This window comes from Tamandua tetradactyla, chromosome 7 (assembly GCF_023851605.1).
Source record: "Tamandua tetradactyla isolate mTamTet1 chromosome 7, mTamTet1.pri, whole genome shotgun sequence".
NCBI classification, from domain to species: Eukaryota; Metazoa; Chordata; class Mammalia; order Pilosa; family Myrmecophagidae; genus Tamandua; species Tamandua tetradactyla.
Window position 1 is genome coordinate 33236842 of NC_135333.1, and position 21197 is coordinate 33258038.

The 21197-nt window shown below is 37.6% G+C and overlaps 1 protein-coding gene and 3 pseudogenes across 17 annotated transcripts in view; all 4 read right to left on the bottom strand.

Moving 5' to 3' along the window:
• Positions 1-21197, bottom strand: part of MRTFA (myocardin related transcription factor A) — a 347988-nt gene that overhangs the window by 50631 nt on the left and 276160 nt on the right. For 15 of the 17 annotated variants that reach the window (XM_077168932.1, XM_077168922.1, XM_077168921.1 and 12 more), the window contains one exon: positions 4685-4750. In XM_077168932.1, coding sequence (XP_077025047.1) covers positions 4685-4750 — 66 coding nt within the window. Of the gene's footprint in view, positions 1-4684; positions 5245-5303; positions 5454-21197 lie in introns of those variants that run through there. The other 2 variants (XM_077168934.1, XM_077168936.1) reach the window with 2 other exon arrangements.
• On the bottom strand, positions 5543-6807 carry LOC143691018 (intraflagellar transport protein 52 homolog pseudogene; annotated as a pseudogene).
• LOC143691017 (large ribosomal subunit protein uL10 pseudogene) lies at positions 9470-10242 on the bottom strand (annotated as a pseudogene).
• On the bottom strand, positions 10310-10705 carry LOC143689537 (small ribosomal subunit protein eS12 pseudogene; annotated as a pseudogene).

The following is a 21197-nucleotide window of genomic DNA, read 5'->3' on the forward strand; positions in this document are numbered from 1 at the left end:
TTCCTAAGTTACAGATAACAAAAACATTATTAAGAAGAATTTTACTTTCAGAGGAAAAGGGACCATATATAAATTCTGAGACTTACGGACATTAAATGACCTTTTGTCAGAATTAAGAAAGACCTTCTTTACGATACACAGGAGATTTTCAGTTAACATTGGGGACCATTAAAATGGGTTCTTAAATTAGCTCTGAATGCTGTAACTGCACCACACTTTCCCTGTGTATACCACTTAGTTAACCCCGACAGCTGAAGAATGACAAAGGGAGAATCAAACTGTAGAAATGAAGGGGTTGAGAATCAAGACATGGTAAGATTTATTAAATTAAAAATACAAGCTGCAGAAACCCATCAGATGAAGCTATTCTTTCCAGTTTCAATGTAAGATGCACAGAGCCTTCTATGAAGCAGTGAAAACTAGCAGGTAGATTTATTTGCTTTTCATTTAGCAACATGTGTAAGCACCTTTCAAGGGCCAGGTGGTCTGAGAGGCTTCTTAGAGCAACATTAAGCGGCAGCTCTCTGAGTTGTGCTGCCCTCATACCCTTGCACTCTCTTAACCATCCAACGGTACTGCACTGGCTGGATGCAGAGAAATGACACTTAAAACGAAAAAATAAGCTCATCTGAGAAAGCTGAGAATATGTAGGGCAATACTCATTATTTCATAACCTGTTTGCAAAGGTTCTAAGGGTTTTCTACTACTACACAGGAGAAAATAATGAATTGAGGCAGGATTAGGCACATGCTTTTACTCAGGAATTCTCCATGGCATAACAAAAGGCTGAGAAGGAGAAGGCTAACCAGGTCTTCTCTCACATCCAGAAATTTTACAAGACACTTTTTTTTCTCATTTGTCTGAAAAAGGAAGACTTCTATGGATTCCTCTAAAAGTCATTCTTTGCCACAGATCTCATTGCCAGAACATTTTTTAGATTTCCACCTTAACCTTAGGACCTTGCATACCTTTAAATATTAAAGAGAAAGGCTGTGAGGGAAGCTCTGAGAACAAAGTGTACCACACATGACCCATCTCTTCTGAGTCTTTGTCCTCAATACAGCAGTATTCCTGTTCTTAATCTTTGGATTTGAAGACCAGCTCCCTAGCTGTGCTATCTTCCCTTTCCCACTTTAATTTTCCCAAGATCTATGCAGAAATTCAGGCACAGTTAAAGAAAGCTCAGGGTCTGAAATATGCAATGCTTTGCTGTCTGGTACTTTGTATCTGGAAGACTTGAAGTGCTGCTAAATTTGATACATATGTTTACATGATGAGACTAAAGGATACTGGGAAATGATCCTGAACAATAGCACATCAGAAACCAATTTATATACTCCACAGTTCAGATGCCATGGACAGAGACTATCAAGAAGCAGGGAAAGAGGGATATAGGAAGTGAGGATGCCTTTAATCTCCTAACCTTTACAGAAAGGTCAGACCCCAACCTTGAGTGATATATAGAAACAGAATAATCCTGAAGGCAAGGGAGTCAATGAAATACATCAGGTCCTACAGATATGATATCAGAACTAAAAGCTGGTTCCTACATGGGACTTGTGTAAATGTTCTTAGAAATGAGGTGGGTGAGCTTTTTTTGTTCCGAAATCCAGAAAGATAAAAAAAAAAGTTGGGATGAGAAGAATTTGATAAAAGCTATAAACATAAAAGTGGTGAGGAAGAACACAGCCATGACCAGACTGTTGCTTTACCTGAGATTGATGAGCCCCTATCTCCTGAGTTGTACACTAAACTTAAATAAAAGGGTTCTTTATAGGAAATCCTCAGGCCAACAGGTGGCACTTCAAATCAGACGTTACATTTTCAAGTCTCCAAAACTCCAATAGTCAAACAACAATTTGGCGACCATTAATGATTCACCCAGCACTCTCATATTTTCTTTGAAAGACACAGAGTGAAGGACAAAGACTGGGGTTGGTAGAAGATGACAGGGTAAAATAGGATGTCAAAGAGGCAGAAGATGTTGGAGATTACATCAGGAGTTAGTGGATGCAGGGTGGTATGGGAAGGCAGATTTCTCACAGAGGAAGGGCTGACAAACAGAAAATGAGTCTTATCCTTGGGAACACAGGACCCAATCCATGTAACACCAGTATGAAAATGAGCAAGGAATTTCACACCTCAAACTAACCCGAGGCCTCAAAATTCTCTCTCATAATCTAAGAGTTTTCTACCTGATTCCTTCACCAGCTTAACAACAAGACTGAGCCTATAGGTGAACGTGGCTCTTGGGAGGTGGGAAGATGCAGTATTCACATAGCAGCAAGTCGTTCTATTCCTGTGGGAAAGTTAATTATTCTCACTAAAGATACAACCAAAAGTACATAATTAGCTATTCAGGAGGATTCAAGAATCTGGGTTCCTGACAGAATGGGGACTTTGTTTCAAATTCCACACCCAGAACTCCAATAGGCTTGCAACAGAGTGGTGTGCGTGTGTGTGTGCGCGCACACATGCACATCTCTCTCTCGTGTGCACACAAGTGTGCATACACATACAAGCACTCACATATCACAACTGGCTGTCTTCTTTCATTCATTCAGTGCCAGAAACTAGAACAGAAATATAAATAAGATACTTTCTCAAGGAGATCAAGGTCTACCTGGAAAGTCAAACATGTAAGCAGATAACTGCAAAAACTTAAGTATTTGTCTTAACAAGAGAGAGGGAGAAGAATGCAGGGCATTCACCCTCTGTATAGTTCTTAGACCCTAAACATATTCCAAATCCTTAGAATTAGCATTATGCTCCCGGAACCTGGGATCCACACTAATTGCTCTTTAGTTTTTATGTGGTAATTTTGGCTACTCACATAAGACCTATGTATCTTGAGGGCAGGTACTCTCTTACAGCATTTAGGTCTATTCTGGGCACAAAGTAGATGCTAAATACCTGATGTCCTTGGGTGAAAGGGATAAGAAGATGAGACACAGGGAAACTTGTTCCTCTAAAGAGATGTGTAGATCAGCAGATCTGGAGAATGCTCTATAAAGCACAGTTTGATCACATTACTGAGTCACTGCACAACCTATCTGTTATTTTAGGGATGGGGTGGGGTCCCTCATAGGAAGGCCACAGAAGGTGACAGTATAATGTAGATATATACTTCGATAGTGAATTATAGTAAACAAAAAGATGAATCTGAGACTTAAGCTCCAGGCATGATGCTCAGGACAGAGACAGACCTAAGACTCCTATTCTTCGCTCTGAAGTCCAAATTCTTGGAAATGGACCCACACTACCATGCCATAAATCCAATCCTATCCTCACTTGCTTAAAAGGCTTCAATGACTTCCCACTGTGCCTGAAATAAAGCCTATCTCCTCACCATGTGGCTGATAAGGCCCTCCTTCTGGTCCCTGTCCACTTTGCCAATCTTAACCTTCCCATCTCCCCGCAATCCCACGTCCCAGTCACAATGACCTCCTGATGTTTTTCAACCATGCCAAGCTCTTGTCTGCACTTAAGCCCTTTTACACTTGCTTTTCCCTCTTCCTGGACCCTTCTCCTGCCTTCTGAGTGGTTGACTCCTTTTTATCCTTTAGATTTCAGCTCAAATATTTTCCTCCTCAAAGAGGCTTTTCTTCACTATCTTATCCAAAGTGACTCCCATCCCATTTCTATAATATGTTAACAAACCAAACAGGTAATATACTTCATAGCACTTACTATCCTCTGAAATGTTCGCTTGCTTGTTTCCTTGTTTATTATCAGTTTTCTCTTCTACAATACAAACCTGAGAACAGGAACCAAATTTATCTTGCTATATCAACTGGCATATATTGGGCACTCAAATATTTTCAATGAATGAATGGAAATTAAGAAAGTATGATGGCAATAGGTCAGCAGGCATGAGTGAAGGTAAGAAGCATTAGTTCTCTCACTATGAAGCCAAACAGTTATCGTGTGGCCTATTGTTTTTAATTCATTAGGGTGTATCCAGGTGGTGATAATATACAGACAGAAAAGAATAAGGAAGGAGAGTCTATGCTCTCTGTTGATGACTGAAAAAAAGAAAGAAAGAAAGAAATGTCAAACGGAGCAAAACCTTGTCGGCTCTACTTCCACTTAGTTTAAATGCTGTTGGCTTTAAAAGCAAAATTTCTTACTTTCAACAGATTCTATGATTTGATCTCATATCTCCTTAAGTGATAGTTCTTCATATATTGAACCCAGATCTGGAATAACACCATAACAGACTCCATCCAAGCACACTTAAACATGTGCCAGTCTTATGGTATCTGAGGATCTGCCTCTATAATAAAATTATGATTGAGTTGTCAAGAACCTGAACATTAAGGGAAAATATATGCAAAAAGTGGGTTCTTCCTCATAATACACCACTTCAATATCTGCCTCTCCTATAAAGGGAAGTGTAAGAGGCATGGAAACCCTTTTAGAAGTATAATTCAAAAGGTGAGGCTGATTCAATGGCACCTTTAAAACTAATGCTGTTTGCCTTACTGGATTTGATCAACGAGGGCAGTTATTTTAACTATTTAGAGATTCAGAGTCCCTGAACTTAAAATAGCATGAGAAAGAAAAGTAGAAAATAAAATTTGTCATCTTTGTTTTATGTTTGATGCTTCCCAAGGCATACTGGGCACACACAATCATATCCTAAAAACAATTCTATAAATTGCTGGGAGAGATTGTCACTTACGCGGCATGATCCCTTGGCTGACCAGTTCTTCCCGAGTCCGGCGCTGCTGGAGCTTCAACTGCAGCACTGCACGGCATCAAAAAGAGAGGAGAGATCAAAAGTAAATCGACCATCCCACCACAAAAGACACATTTTCAAATGCAAAGAAGATCTCCACAAAGAATGGTGCGGTGTGAAAGAAGGGTCCCCTAAAGTTGTGACCGCCTGTAATTGCAGAAGTGGCCTGATAGAGCAGGGTTTCCGTATTCTGCTGTGGGCGGCGAGAGGAAGTTGCGAAGGTCTTGCACAGCGATAACAATCCACAAAGTACCAAAGTCTTGCTTCTTGCTCAAAGCCTCCTACAACACTGTGTCCTCTCCCTAAGACTTGAAAAAAAAAATCTTAACTCAAAGAAAATCAAAATGTGGGCCACGATCCAAGAGAAAAGGCTTTCTAGATGTTCTACACTTCCTTCCTGATAGCAAATGTTTACTACCTTAAGTAGAGTGAATGATAGAGCTAGTCATACAGATCAGGAAGTATTGGCTATTTGTAAAATCTTTTCTGTTGTACCTAAAAATTAAACCTGTTTTCACCAAGCAATGCAAGTCTCTAGATAAATAGTTTGCCATTAATATACCTCTTTTCATTCTCTTACTCCTTCACTTCGAGCCTTTTCATGTTGAGGTGAAACAACCAACCTAGATGAGTCAAAGCACATCCGGACAAGGGGAGGGTAAGGGGTGTTTCTCCTGTTTCCACTCCAGCAGCCCTACTTGATGAAACAACTTTATAGGGATTTTTTTTTAATTAAAAATCAATGATCTCAATACAAATGCCAACAAAACCTAAAGGGTGTTACAACTACACATCATGCAGAATGACAATGGCATGGTCTGCATTCAGGAGCTGAGAAAAATGTTTAAAGGACGTTTAAGAGGCTCCAACAGGCCAAGGAAAGTCCCCTATATAGTAAATCTTCAATTGTAGGGGCCTTGCTAACCACATCTGAGGGGAACTGGCATCTACTGGGAATTACACTATCCTAATACTTGCCTATTTTATGCACACGACAGTTTTTTTCTTTTTGAAGTTGAAAGAAAATAGTTCAATGAAAGACTGTTACATAAATTATAAAAATACAGATTTAGGGTAGTGTGACAGTGGCTCAGTAGCAGAATTCTCCCCTGCCATGATGGAAACCTGGGTTCGATTCCCAGTGCCTGCCCATGTTTTAAAAAAAAAAAAACGGATTTAATTTAAAAATGGAATTTATCTTACATTAAGGTTTTGAAAGTTAGAAATCTTATAACTAGGGACTACAGAAGATACAAAGACCTTCCACAGCTGATAAAGTAAACACTGTATAGACAATTTTGATAAAGAGCTGAGAAGTAATTAAAAAAACAGTTTACAAAAGAATCAGGAGGCAAAAAAATGCTTCAAGAGTCATAATATTCAGAAATTGCCCTGGAATGATATTTGACTTATGTCAACATCATGTTCCTGGTTCAATTTCTTGAACCCCACTACTTGGAAGAAGATGTGCTCAAGCATGTTTTGGCATCTTGTTGGTCCTTTGGTAGTTCACTGATCACTCCAAGAATGTTACCACTCTTCCTGACAGAGTCCTTTTCAGTATACTTATTGGTAATCTGAGCAAGTCATGCCTTCTCAGAGGAAAATGTCTCATCCAAGTCAAACAGCTCCAAAGGGGGAAATGGTAATTCCCTAAAACTAGAAGGAAAAACTATGGCTGAAATACTGGCAGTGGTGCCTCAAACTGAGGTTGAATGAGCTGAAGGGGTTCATGTTTCATGTTTACTTGTTCATGAGCCTTGATGGCCTTAGGGAGGGACGTATCCAGCTGGTAAAGGAACAGGTGAAGAGGGTAGTAAAGACACAGGGTCTCACTGCTTTCCTGGAGACACACGCGAAGCCACTGTGATAGGGTGGCTGTGTTGGTCAGAATCATGTAGTCAGAAATCTTGGGATCCTTAGCATGAATCTGGTTTAAATGGATATCTCCTGTTGTGAGCCACTGGAAAACAACATCCATGGCTTTGCTATTTTCTTCTTTATCCAAATATTGGTCACAGAACATGTGACAGAAGCCAAGCACTGCCAGCTTCCCACCTTTGGTTCCTAGAGTAATAGAAAACCAGAATGGCCAGTTAAGTGGAAAGCAGACAGAGCAGCCACTGCTGGTTTCATGACACTCAGTGTGGCACTGTTCAAAGAGGAAGGTTTATGTGGTAATCTTTTTCCATCTTTAAAATGAAATGAAATGAAAGTTCAATTATCTGAAAATTCCATCTTGTCCCTCCCAGCTGTTATTATCTCTCTGCTTATTGGAAATGTAACCAAGTTTCCCCAATCAAATAATAAAATTTACCCTGTTATTAGTATTATTTTGGGTATTGCTATAACTTGATTATAGGTATGTATTGTTTTATACATTGCATATTCCTCTCCTGCTACCTGCAATAATGTTCATAAGGAGGAAAAAAATAGATAGAAGCTGTAAACTCAGAATTATGGCAGTCGACCTATGCTTTTTTTTTTTTTGGTATGCTGTATGGCAGGGTCACATTTTGTTCTTTTTCCATATGAGTATCCCATTATTGTAGCACCAGTTGCTGAATTTTTTTATTAATTTTTGAAAAAAAATATTACAAGAAAGAAACACAAACATTTCCAACATATGCTCATTCCGTTCTACATATATAATCAGTAATTCACAATATCATCACATAGTTGCATATTCATCATCATGATCATTTCTTAGAACATTTCAATTGCTGAATTTTTTATCTGTTTTTGTTGGTTTGTTTGTTTGTTTGGGAACTTCACGGGTCGGGAATCGAACCTGGGTCTCCTACATGGCAGGTGAGAATTTTACCATTGAACCACCCTTGCACCCTGCTATATTTCATTTTATTTTGTAATTTATATGCTTGGCTGTGTGTGTATATATACATATACATAGATAGATAGTGATCCTTCTTTCAAGACTTCCAACTATAAAGAAATGGTTGTTTATATGAGTTTTCCCTTTCCTTGGTCTATCTTAACACCTTTTAATTCTAAGCACTTTCAGATCACAGGGATTATTCCTCTTAAACTAATTTAATAATCAGTAGACCATTAGAATCACCAGATCATTAGAATTATTTAATAACTAACTTTCCATAAATGCAAAAGTGCCCTATATTTTGTATTCACTGTGAAGGTACATAAGTCAGGAATATACTTCAGATGCCATTAATTTAATGCACATCCATTCTCACCAAGAAATATCTAAAATCAGCTCAAATGATTATTTTCATGGACAGATATAGACCAGGGAGACTCAAGAGAACAGGAATCTGACATAATCCCTCTATTGTATTGTATATCATAATTAGATTATCTCTCTACTCTGCAAGACAATAAAAACTAAACAAAAACAGCAATTTGTGCATAAACACCAGTCTTTATACTCACTGTGAATGAATTCCACACATTTTAACATATCATCTGCCTCTAAATTAGTCTGTGCAAGCAGCCTATATATAGATGAATGGACATCTCCCACTTGACTATAACAGAGGCGATCAATTAGCACAACTAGCTTATTGGGAAATGAAAGCCAGTAGTAAGTTTAATATATTTCTGCTCTGTAAGACCATGAAGCATGATGATGACATTCACAGTGTTAATGCCCAAGAACAGAACACATCAAACAACTGGGTCAATCCGGACTAAAAAAGGAAGAAAAAAAAAAGACATGAGGTATTCTCAAGCCCACTTCTGTGGTTCCCACTGGTTCTCAGTGTTGGATTTCACTGGAAAGGGAAAAGTACAGGTAAGTTGTTCCTACCTATCCGTTCACTGATTCCACCAAGGTTTCTAAAATACAGAGATAAAATATAAGAGTTCAGGGAAGTAGAAAAGAATAGGAAGAAAGTTCATGTAGAAATGACAGTATAGAGAAAGAGCAGAAATACTGCTTCTGCATCATCTTCCTCTGCTCACTAAGTACTCTCAAGGAAGATTCTCAGACTGCAGGAACATTCCATTATCTTAGCCCTAACTCAAAAAGACTGACAAGTATTTTTCTTAGTTCCTTAAATTTGGATATGTAAGTTTAAATCAAAACTAATCAATTTTCAAAATATTTACATTTTTAGAAAAGGGTCTAAAACACATTTAGTGACAATTAAGTGAAATAATCCTTGATGAGAACATATATGCTAAACAAAAAGTAAAATGCAATATTAGAAAAGTTCATGAGATTCTTATGCTTGAGGAGATCAAAAAGCATACAAGTCTCAAAAATGTTTCTTCTTTCCCCACTAATACATGTGGTTATAAGCGATGGAAGCTCTCATACTTTGAAGGAAGAAAGTGCTACTTGGAAACAATCAACTGAAACACTTGTCTGGTTGGAGTCAAGTTTGAAATAATCAGTTTTCATGAGAAATAAAACTGACCCTCACACTAAAATATTATATCAAAGGCCCAATGTTGATTTTAAAAAATGTTCATAATGTATGTTGGTTTTATTAATAATTTTTTTTAAAGGCCCAATGTACTAGAAAAGAAGTGATGTCATTTCTGGCATTCCTAACATAAAAGTAACACTGGAGGATATCCATGTTTTATTTTAATTAAACCTCATGGTGTTTTTGGTTGTTTTAAGAGAAGCTTTTATTTCTTTGTTTCACAAATAAAGCTGGCGAGTTGGCTGCTTTTTGGTGACCAGTAAGAGACCAAGTCCCATATCTTCATCCAACTCCTCCGACTTGTCCTTTTATTCAAACTTCAGTGGAGTTGTAGGAGCAGCAGCAACACTGCAGATGGATCAGCCAAGAAGACCTTTTCAGCAAGTGTACAGATGTAATCAGTCTCCATAGACAAAGCCCAGACTCACTTGTTTCCAATGATGATTGAATGAGGTACTTATGCAACTGTTGGGTAACCAATCTGCAGACATATGCTGCGGACAACGTCCAGGAAGCAAGAGTGCAGAGTTTCCTATGTGATGTAAAGTACTTCAGAGTTGCAGATATTGCCATTGTCTAACACCTTTTGGATAATCAACCCAATGGAGAAGGGGAAGATGTTCAGCAGTATGACTTCACTGGCTCCCACTTTATGCCCAGTCTTAATCAGCACCATGCCACTCAGGATCTTGATGGTGCCCCTGGAAATCTTTTGGGCCCCGGAGCAGTGTTCTGGGTGGGCATAGTGCCTTTGCATGGGATAATGGCACCAGCGACAGGAGTTGGCACCTTGTTGGCCAGCAGCATATCCCTGATCTCAGTGAATCCTCTGTGATGAGCACAAAGCCCAAATTACCCCAGATATGAGGCAAAAGTTTCTCTAGAACCAGGCTGTTTTCCAGATAGCCTAGTGCATCATGGTATTCTTGCCCATCAGTACCACAGCCATCCCCTGGAAGAAAATGTGGATCTGTGCATCTGCGTGGAACCCACAGTCCGCTCTCACAATGAAGCATTTGGATAATCATCCAAAATTTGGATGATTTTAAGGAAGAAGTTGGACTTTCAGGTCACTCTGTCTTCCCTGGGCATCACAGTGGTGTGTCAGGGCTCACCATGCAGGCTTTTTTTTCTTTTAAGAGTCAAGTTTTTTCTTTGTTCATTTCTTGTATTTGAAATATTGTTCAATGACATCTTTGGCCCGAAATTCTTTACCATAGTCCTTAACAACAATACAACTGCAGTCAACCACTTTATAGGGTTTCTATTCTCTATCAATTTTACAAAGGCCTACCCATTCCCCTAGCTTCTTATTGTCATCAACCTGAATTGGGTTGATCTGGTATTCAGTGCAAAGGGCCTCTACCAACTTGACATACATAGGTCCAGCACAGTGGATGTAAGCAAAGATGAGCTTGACACTTGTCTAAGGCTTTGGCAGCTTCGTGGATTCCACATGTTAGACCATTGTGGGTGAGGGCAGTCTTCAGCATCTCTCTTGTAAAGCAGTGTTAACATCCATTACACCTCCAGCAACAGTGCCTTTCGCTGCAACAGTGGTGGGTTATGGGTGGAGCCGAATCATGAGAGCACCCGAGCCTCAGCCTCTGCCTCTGCCTCCACACAACCCTGCAGCAGCAGGGAAAGACCGTGCAGGCTTTAATGATGATATTAGGACAACTGGCAAAAGGGAGCTAGCTGCATCGCAGTTTTTAAATAGTATAGAATAATGAGATTTTGAATTTATCTCCTTAAGAATCAACTGATCTTACTCTCAATAATGAGTAGATCAAAGCAGAAAATCAAGGATACAGAAAACCTGAACATTAGCCCTAGAAGACATTTATAAAACACTGCAGACTACTAGAGAAGAATACAGATTCTTCTCAAGTGTACAAACATTTTCCAGGACAGATCATATGGCAGGCCAAAATAAGTCTCAATAAATGTAAAGAATAATACAAAGTATGTTCTCTGACTACAATGGAAATAAATTAGAAATTATTAATAGAAGTAAATTTTGGAAATTCACCAACAGTAGAATTTTTTATTAATTTATTAAGCAGTTGTAAGTTTATAGAGAAATCATACAGAGTTCAAACACAGTTTTCCCTATTATCAACATTTTGCATTAGTATGGTAACTGTTACAATTCATGAACCAATATCATATTATTAACTATAATTCCTAGTTCATAGTAGAGTTCACTTTTTGCGTTACACAGTTCTACAGTAGATTTTTTACAATTTTTTTCCTGATAGCATATAAAACATAGTTTCCCATTTTAATCATTTCCAAGTATATATTTTATTGGCATTCATTATGTTCATAATATTGTGCTACCATCACCACTGTCCATTACCAAAACTTTTCTATCTCTCCAAAAACACAGAAACACTGTGCTAATCAAGCATTACATCCCATTTACCCAAGTCCACCACTGATAACCTATAATCTGATTTCTGACTCCATGAATATGCATATTCTAACTGTTTCCTATAATTGAGTTCATACAATATTTGACCTTTTGTGTCTGGTTTATTTCACCCTACATGATGTCTTCAAGGGTCATCCGTGTTGAAGCATGCATTAGACCTTCATTCTTTTTTTACAGGTGAATAATATTCCACTGTATGAACATACCACATTTTGTTTATTCATTCATCTGCTGATGGACTCTTAGGTTGCTTCCACCTTTAGGCAATTGTAAATAATGCTGATCTGAATTTCAGTGTGCAAATATCTATTCAAGTACCAGCTTTCAATTATTTTGGGTATAGACCTAGATGTGGAATTGCCAATCATATGATAGCTCTATGTTAAACTTTTTGAGGAACCATCAAACCTTTCCACATCTCATCTACATTTGCTAATAATATCATTTCTAATAATATCATTATTTTCTAATAATAGGGAAGTGGTATCTCATTATGGATTTAATTTGCTTTTCCCTAATGATTAATGATGTTGAGCATCTTTTCATGTGCTTATTAGCTATTTGTATACTTTCTTAAGTAAATGCCATTTCAAATACTTTACCCATTTTTTAAATTGAGTTTTTTGTCTTTATCTTGTTGAGTTGTAGAAGTTCTTTATATATTCTGCATATTAAACCTGTATCAGATATACGGTTTCTAACTCTTTTTCCCATCCTATAGGTTGTCTTCTTCCTTGTAAAGTCCTTTGATGCGCCACTGTTTTTTATTTTGATAGTCAAACTTATCTATTTTTCTTTTGTTGCTCTGTGCCTTTAGTGTAAAGTCTATGAATCCATTGCTTAACAGAAAGTTCTGAAGATATCCCTCGAGATTCTCTTCTAGGAATTTTATAGTACTAGCTCTTATATTTACGTCTTTGGTCCTTTTTTTTTTTTTTAATGCAAAGCTGTCCTCCTTTCCAGGTCTATCCAGTCAGAACGAGCCCAAGTTACTGTAAAATCCCAAATCAGGAGAGAATTGAGGGCAGGTTGGACAGGGTGGCGCTGTGTGGATGACACCAGCTCATTAGGTTTGCTTTAGGAAAACCCCCTGGTGCTTACGATGTGCCAGACCTTGTACAGAGTGCTTAGGATATAGGGATGGACACTGTGTAATGGGCCCCTGACCTCAGGGAGCCAACTCTCTGGTTGTGGGCAGGCAACCAGAACAGGGCACTAGTTCAATATCACACCATGTAAATCCCAGCACGCAGTTTTGCATCAGATACAGAAGTGGTCCAAAGGAGGGAGGATAAATGTCATTTTGGGGTGTTGGGAAGGGGTTGCAATTTCTGTGAGGAGAAACTGAGAGGTGGGATGGAGTTTTTCAGAAACTAATCCTATTATTATTTAGGATTAGTTTATTATCTTCTGTCAAATCTATACCCCCCAAAAAAGATGGGGGGGGAGAACACATGTATTATAATCTATAGGAACTTTTTGTCATGGAGGGTACAGTTGTGTTTTTTGGTTGTTGTTTTACTTATTAAATATTTTTATTGAGATATCTTTACGCACATACAGTCCATACATGGTGTACAATAGATGGCTCACATCATCATCACAGAGTTATATATTCATCACCATAATCATTTTTAGAACATTTGCATCACTTCAGAAAAAGGAATACTAAGAAAAACCCTATACGTCCCATATGCCCTACCCCTCCCTCTCAGTGACCACTAGTATTGCAATCTACTTAATATTTTCTTACTCCTTATCTATCACCCCCACTAATATTTATTTGTTTATGTCCTTAATTTTTTACTAATCTGTTTATACCTTAGATAAAGGGAGCACCAGCCACTAGGTTTTCAAAATCACAAAATCACACTGTAAAAGCTAAATAGTTATACAATCATCTTCAAGAGTCAAGGCTACTGGAATACAGTTCAACAGTTTCAGACACTTTTCTCTAGCTACTCCAATACACCACAAACTAAAAAGGGATATCTATATAATACATAAGAATAACCTCCAGGATTAACTCTCAACTCTGATTGAAATCTCTAAGCCACTGAAACTTTATTTTGTCTCATTTCTTCGCTTCCCCCTTTTGGTCAAGAAGGCTTTCTCAATCCCATGATGCCAGGTCCCAGCTCATCATGGGAGTCATGTCCCACACTGCCAGAGAGATTTACACCTCTGGGAATCATGTCCCATGGAGTAGGGGAGGGCAGTGAGCTCACCTGCCAGTTGGTTTAGAGAGAGAGGACACATCTGAATAACAAAAGAGGTTCTCTGGGGGTGACTCTCGAAGGCGTGCTTATTCTTGGCAGGAGTAAGTTTCATAGGGGCGAACCCCAAGATTGAGGGCTCAGCTTATTGATTTGGTTATCCCCATTGTTTGTGAGAATAACAGGAATTCTCCAAATGGGGAAGTTGAATATGTATTCCTTTCTTCTCATTCCCCGAAGGGGACATTGCAAATACTTTTCTATTCACTGCCAAAATTACTCTGGGACATGTCACGGCATTACACTAACCTGTACAAACCAACAGGATCTCATTCCCTTTTCAAGATTCCATGTAATTATAGTGTTCGAATAAACTGCTGAAGTCCATTTTGAGTTAACCCTTCCTTTTTTTTTTTAAAGAGTAAGCAGGCAGAAAATTTATTGAGGACACATATGAAAGGACATGCAGGCACTCTCACACAGATAGAGGTGAGAAAGATAAGAGGTAATAATCAACGTGGGGCTATATGCTTTTTTTTTTTAATTGTGTAATATAACATATATACAAAGCAAAGAAAGAAAAAAGCTATAGTTTTCAAAGTACTCTTCAACAAGTAATTACAGGACAGAACCCAGAGTCTGTCATGGGCTACCATACAATCATCTCAGATTTTTCCTTCTAGCTGCTCCAGAACATAGGAAGTAGAAGGAATATTTTTTTACCATCACAATTGACTTTTTAAAAATTTGTGTGAAAAATTATAAATTTCAAGGCACAGCACAACAATTAGTTGTAGAATGGATTTAAGAGTTTGGTATAAGTTACAATTCCACAATTTCAGGCCCTTATCTCTAGCTGCTCTAAGACAATGGAGACCAAAAGAAATAACAACTTAATGATTCAGCAATCATATTCATCTGTTAAACCCTACTTTCTCTGTATAAATATTCACCATCACCCTTGATTCCTCTATCCCACTCTTCATGGGTATCTGAGACATGACCATTTTGGAAGGGGCTGTCAATAATATGAGGTAGGGAGATGCAACCAGCCAATGCCCTGGAGAGGCTGGGCCCTCTAGGCTTCAGGATGATCTGGTCCAGAGACCCATCTGGAGGTTGTAGGTTTCTGGAAAGTTCCCTAGTACATGGAACCTTTGTAGAATCTTATATATTGCCCTAAGTGTTCTTTAAGATTAGCTGGAATGACTTTGGTTGGGGTTTGGAAAGACATGACAGGCAGCAATGTCTAGCTGAAGCTTGCTCAAGAGTGACCTCTAGAGTAGCCCCCCTATCCCCCACAACTCTCTAAGCCACTGACACTCTATTAGTTACACTTCTTTCCCCCCTTTTGGTCATTACAGTGCCAGGGCTGGACTCATCCCCAGGAGCCATCCCCCACACCACCAGGGAGACTTTCATCCCTGGATGTCATGTCCCATGTAGGGGTAGGAGGGGCAATGATATCAGCTGCAGAGCTGGGCTCAGAGAGAGTACAGCCATATATGAGCAACAAAAGAGGTCCTCCAAAAGCAACCCTCAGGCATACCCATAGGTTGGTTAAGCTTCTCTGCCACATACAGAAGCCTCACAAGAGCAAGTCTCAAGATCAAGGGCTTGGCCTATTGATTTGCGTGCCCCTAATGTCTGAAACAGCATCAGAGGAATCCTTCATGATAAAGTTTAAGAGCTCCATGTTTTTCCTCTCGTCCCTCAAGTGACCTTGCCAACAAGTTTCAATTAACTGTTTTATATATTCTAGGATGTATCCAGGCATTACATTTAAGCTATACAGGATTAAAGGCCTTCACTCTTATTCTGGGCTCCCTGTGTTTCAAATGAGCTATCCAGACAAGCTGAGTTAGATTATGTGCTACAGAAAATTAAGATTCCAGACAAACCTTTCTTCCTTTGGTCTCAAAGAGTAGGTACAGTTCTTAAATATGGACATCTTCCTTACCCCTGTGTTCTGAATTACCTTAGCCCTGACCTGATCGGCTTTGTTCTTATCACTAAATACCAGGGTTATACATATATAAAACAGTCTCCCAAAATCCAGAAATAATAATTACCACTCCAAACTAAATGTGTCTGCTATTAGAGCATAAAATCTAGGCCCCTGTTTTCTTAAAGCATTTTCTAAAGGATACCATACACTAATCATTCTTTCATTTCTGGCTTATTTTGCCTCACGAAATGTCCCACAGGATCAATCACATCATTGCACGCCTCACAACTTCGTTCCCATTTCATAGCAGTGTAATACTTGATCATATGTATACACCACTGTTCCCCAGTATACTTCTCAGTCAGTGCATCCTTCAGTCACCTGTATTCATTAGACATCATGTATGATGCCCAAAGTCCACAGTCCATCAACACTCTGAATTTTAGATAATTTTATTGTTCCCAAGAGAAAGATAACCACACCCTCACCAAATAGGAAATCTAAATCTCCCCCTTAACTCTTGTCCCTCCCCCATTATTTACCCCTGCAGTTGCTATGGTACTGCTGATGTTTTCCTGTTAAACACAGACCACAGCATGTAATAACAGTTTTCCCCCATACCCTGAACTTCAATACTCTTTGTATACCAATCATACCTTTGAAGTAGTTCTTCCAAGAACTTACTATTTCTAGTGTTAGTTAGTGGGACACAGAGGTCTATACAATTCCTTTCATCATGGTCACCTTCAACATGGTAATATTACTTATAATCCCACTAGAGAACTGCCTTCACTTCTATCTGTTCCCTTACATTTGACTTCAACCTCATTACCTCATTCTACTTCTTTGTATCTCTAAGTCCCCTATATTCTGTATTCTAAGCCTCTGATTTTACCTTTACCAAGGTCATAACAGTGGAGTCATACAGTATCTATCTTTTTATGTCTTGCTTATTTCACTCAGCATTATGTCAAGTCTCATTCATCTTGTCGTGGCCTTCAGGACGTCTTACTGCTATATAATATTCCATCTATGTAATACCACATTTTGTTGATCCACTTGTCTGTTGATGGGCATTTGGATTGTTGCCATCTTTTGGCGACTGAATAATGCTGCTATGAACATCAGTGTGCAAATGTCTGTTTGTTTCACTGCTTTCAGCTCTTCTGAGTATATACCAAGTATTGCTATTACTGAGTCATAGGGTACCTCAATATTTAGTTTCCTAACGACCCGCCAAATTGCCTTCCATCGTGGCTGCACCTTTATACATTCCCACCAGCAGTGCATAAGTATCTCAATTTCTCCACATCCTCTCCAACATTTATAGTTTCCTGTTTAATAGCAGCCATTCTTATAGATGTGAGGTGGTATCTCATTGTACTCTTGATCTGCATGTCCCTTATAGCCAATGAAAATAAGCATCTCTTCATGTGCTTTTGAGCCATCTGTATTTGCTCTTCAGAAAAGGTGCCTATTCACATCTTTAGCCCATTTTATAATCGGATTGTTTGTTCTTTTGTTGTTGAGTTCTATGATTTCATGTATACAGGATATCAAACCTTTGTCTGATGTGTGATTTCCAAATATTTTCTCCCATTGAGTTGGCTGCCTCTTCACCTTTTTGTCAGAGTCTTTTGAGGTGTAGAAGCATTTGATCTTGAAGAGTTCCCACTTATCTATTTTTTCTTCTGTTGCTTGTGCTTTGGGTGTTAAATTTAGGAAGCTACCTCCTATTACTAGGTCTTGAAGATGTTCCCCTACATTTTCATCTAGAAGCTTTATGGTACTAGTTCTTATATTTAGATGTTTGATCCACACTGAGTTAATTTTTGTACAGGGTGTAAGGTTAAGGGTGCCATTTCATTCCTTTGGCTACTGATAACCAGTTCTTCCATGCCCATTTATCGAAAAGACTATTTCAGTGGATTTGGGAGCCTTATCAAAAATCAGTTGACCATAGATTTGGTGGTCTATTTCTGCACTCTCAATTCGATTCCATTGGTCAATGCTTCTATCTTTGTGCCAGTACCATGCTGTTTAGACCACTGTGGCTTTACAATAAGTTTTAAAATCAGGAGGTGTTAACCCTTCCACTTTGTTCTTCTTTTTTTAGGATGCTTTTAGCTATTCGGGGTCTCTTTCCTTTACAGATGAATTTGGTAATTAGCTTTTCCAAGTTTTCAAAGTAGGTTGTTGGAATCTTGATTGGTACTGCATTGACTCTGTTGATCAATTTGGGTAGAACTGACATCTTAACTATATTTAGCCTTACTATCCATGAGCAGGGAATGTCTTTTCACCTATTTAGATCTTCTTTGATTTCTTTTAGCAATGTTATGTAGTTTTCTGTGTACAAGTCCTTTTTGTCCCTAGTTCAGTTCATTTCTAGGCATCTAATTCTATTATAGTTGCTATTTTGAATGGAATTTTTTCCTTAACTGACTCCTCAGTTAGGTCACTGCTTGTGCACAGAAATGACTGATTTTTGCGCATTAATTTTATATCCTACCACCTTGCTGATATTGTTTATTAGTTCAAGTAACTTTGCTGTACATTTCTCAGGATTTTTCAAGTATTGTATCATGTCATCTGTAAACAATGAAAATTTTACTTCTTCCTTTCCAATTTGAATGCCTTTTATTTCTTTGTCCTGCCTTACTGCTCTTCTCATTTCTGATGTAGTTTATTTGCATCCTCTCTCTCTCTTTTCTTCTTTGTCAGTCTTACTAGTGGACCATTAATTTTATTTATTTTCTCAAAAAACCAACTTTTGGTTTTATCGATTCTATTGTTCTGCCATTCATTTAGTTCTGCTTTAATCTTTGTTATTTCTCTTCTGTTTGGTTTGGAGTTAGTTTGCTGTTTTTTCTCAAGTTCCTCTAGGTGAACAATTAAGTCCATGAATTTTGCTCTTTCTTGTTTTTTAATATAGGCATTTAGGGCAATAAATTTCCATCTCATCACAGCTTTTGCCACATCCCATAAGTTCTGATGAACTGTGTTCTCATTTTCATTCATCTTCAGATAGCTACTAATTTTCTAGTAATTTCTTCCTTGACCCACTGGTTGCATTGTAAGTTAACTTTCGTATATGGTGTTGAGATAGGGGTCTACTTTCATTCTTTTGAATGTGGATATCAAGTTTCCCAAGCACCAGTTGCTGAAGATAATATTTTCTCCCCATTGAGTAGACTTGGTGCCCTTGTAAAAAATCATTTGGCTTAGATGTGATGAAATAGTAGAAATTGAACAACACACTAAAATAATCAATGATCGAAAAAAATAAGTATTTTGAACTTAATGTATCAGAATTCATGGAAAGCAGCTAAAGCAGTGCTTGGACAATCACAGATTTAAATGCTTATATAAGAATGATTTCCAGTCAACATTCTATGTCTTCAGCTTAAAAAGTTAGAAAAAGAGCAAACTAAACCCTTAACAAATACAAGAAAGGAAATAACAATGATTGAAGTGAAAAGCAATGATTTTGAAAACAAACAAAAAAGAAATCCAAACAGAGAAAAATCAATTGGACCCAAAGTTTATCATGAAAATTGATAAACTTTTAGCTAGACTGAAGAAGAAAAAGAGAAAACACAGATCACAAGGGTAAGAAATGTAAGAAAAGATATCAATGCCAACTCTATAGAAGTTACAAAGAACTGTAAGAGAATACTATAATCTATATGCCAACACGTTAAATATCTTAGATGAAACGGACTAACTACTATAAAGGCACAAATTTAAAAAACTGACTGAAGGAGAAATGGAAAATCTTATTAGACCAATAACAAGTAAAGAGGTTGAAACAGTAACTTAAAATCTTCCTACAAAGAAAAGCCCATGCCCAGATGACTTTATTGATGAATTTTACCAAATATTTAAGAGAATAATTAATTCCAATCCTTCTCAAACTCTTCCAGAAAATAGAGGAAGAGAGAAAATGTCAAACTTATTCTGTGAGGCAAGTATCACTATGTGATACCAAAAGCAAACAAAGACGTCACAAGAAAACTACAGACCAATATTTCTTATGAATACAGACTAAAAAGCCTCAACAAAATACTAGCAAACAGAAGCCAAGATGGGAACCATATCTTCTGAGTCCTTATCCTTGTACTCTTTTCCTCATTTCAGTCATTCTTAACCCTTGCTTCACAATAAAATCATCTGGGAAGCTTTTAATTGGTCTGGAATTGGGTGAAGGCATCAGTACTTTTTAAAAGCTTTGCCAGATCATTCTAATATAGCACCATATCAAGGACCATTGCCCCATTCAGTGCCACTTCAGCATAATTTAAACTCACTTTATATTGGGAAATCAAACATGCTCCATTCAGGGGTTTGATGCTAAATACAGATCATGTCAACTAAATGTAAAACAGATTTAATTTACCAATAAATAATAAGTAGTCCTCCTGATTATCCCAATTAACTGCATTGTCATCTCTTGATATTTATTAAACAAGAGTCAAAACTTTTGTTTTAGAGTTAAAAGGTTTATAACAGGAGAGAACTTTTATTTTCTAACGTACTTCTCTAAAAATTGTTATATACACTGAAGGTTTTTTAAGGGAAAAATGGCTTAAAAGATAAGCCAACAGAAAAATAAAATCTGGTATCTTCAAACAACTTCTGACAGTTTTCTATCTAAATCCTAATAATGCATATTTCGTTATTTCTTTCACAATTCAATAAGTTTCTCTCCATCTATGCATATAGTACATTAATATGTATTAACTTACTCTTTCAATCTGTTGAGAAATCAGAAATACAGAAAAAATTATAAACGTCATCTGTTTAATCCAAATATTGTCAAGGGTGAAGATAGAGAGATGAAACATCTTCTTGGTTTGGTAATCCTGGGCTATTTATATATCTAACCCGGGATTTTACAAAGGATAAACTTACGATGCTCTGTAACTAAGATCTTAAAATATGCAAAAAAAAAAAAAAAAAAAGTCTGTATTCTTTAATACTGATAAAATAGTAAAAAAAAAATATTCTGTGGTAGAAGCTTTGGATACATCATCTAATTCTAATGACAAGACTATGATGAAGGCACTACTATACTATTTTGTAAATGAGGAAACTGAGGTTTAGACAGATTAAACTACTTGTTCAAGGTCAAAAAATAAGTAAAAGATAGAACAGAAATCAAAATTCAGCTCTTTCTGAATCTAGAGCCTGAGCCCTTAACTACTATTATACATTGGTCTCTCTTTAATAAAATAAATAAAATAAAACAACACCAGCCCTCCATATTTTAAAATGACATATACTAATAGCACTATCAGTGTGGTGTGGCTGGAAATAAATGATTAGAACTCTATATACTTATTAATCAGGGGAAAACCCAAGAGATTTCTGTGAATAGTATTTGACATGCATAATATTCTAGACTCTGAAAAGGCTCCTGTAGAGATCCAGGGCCCAGGTTCCC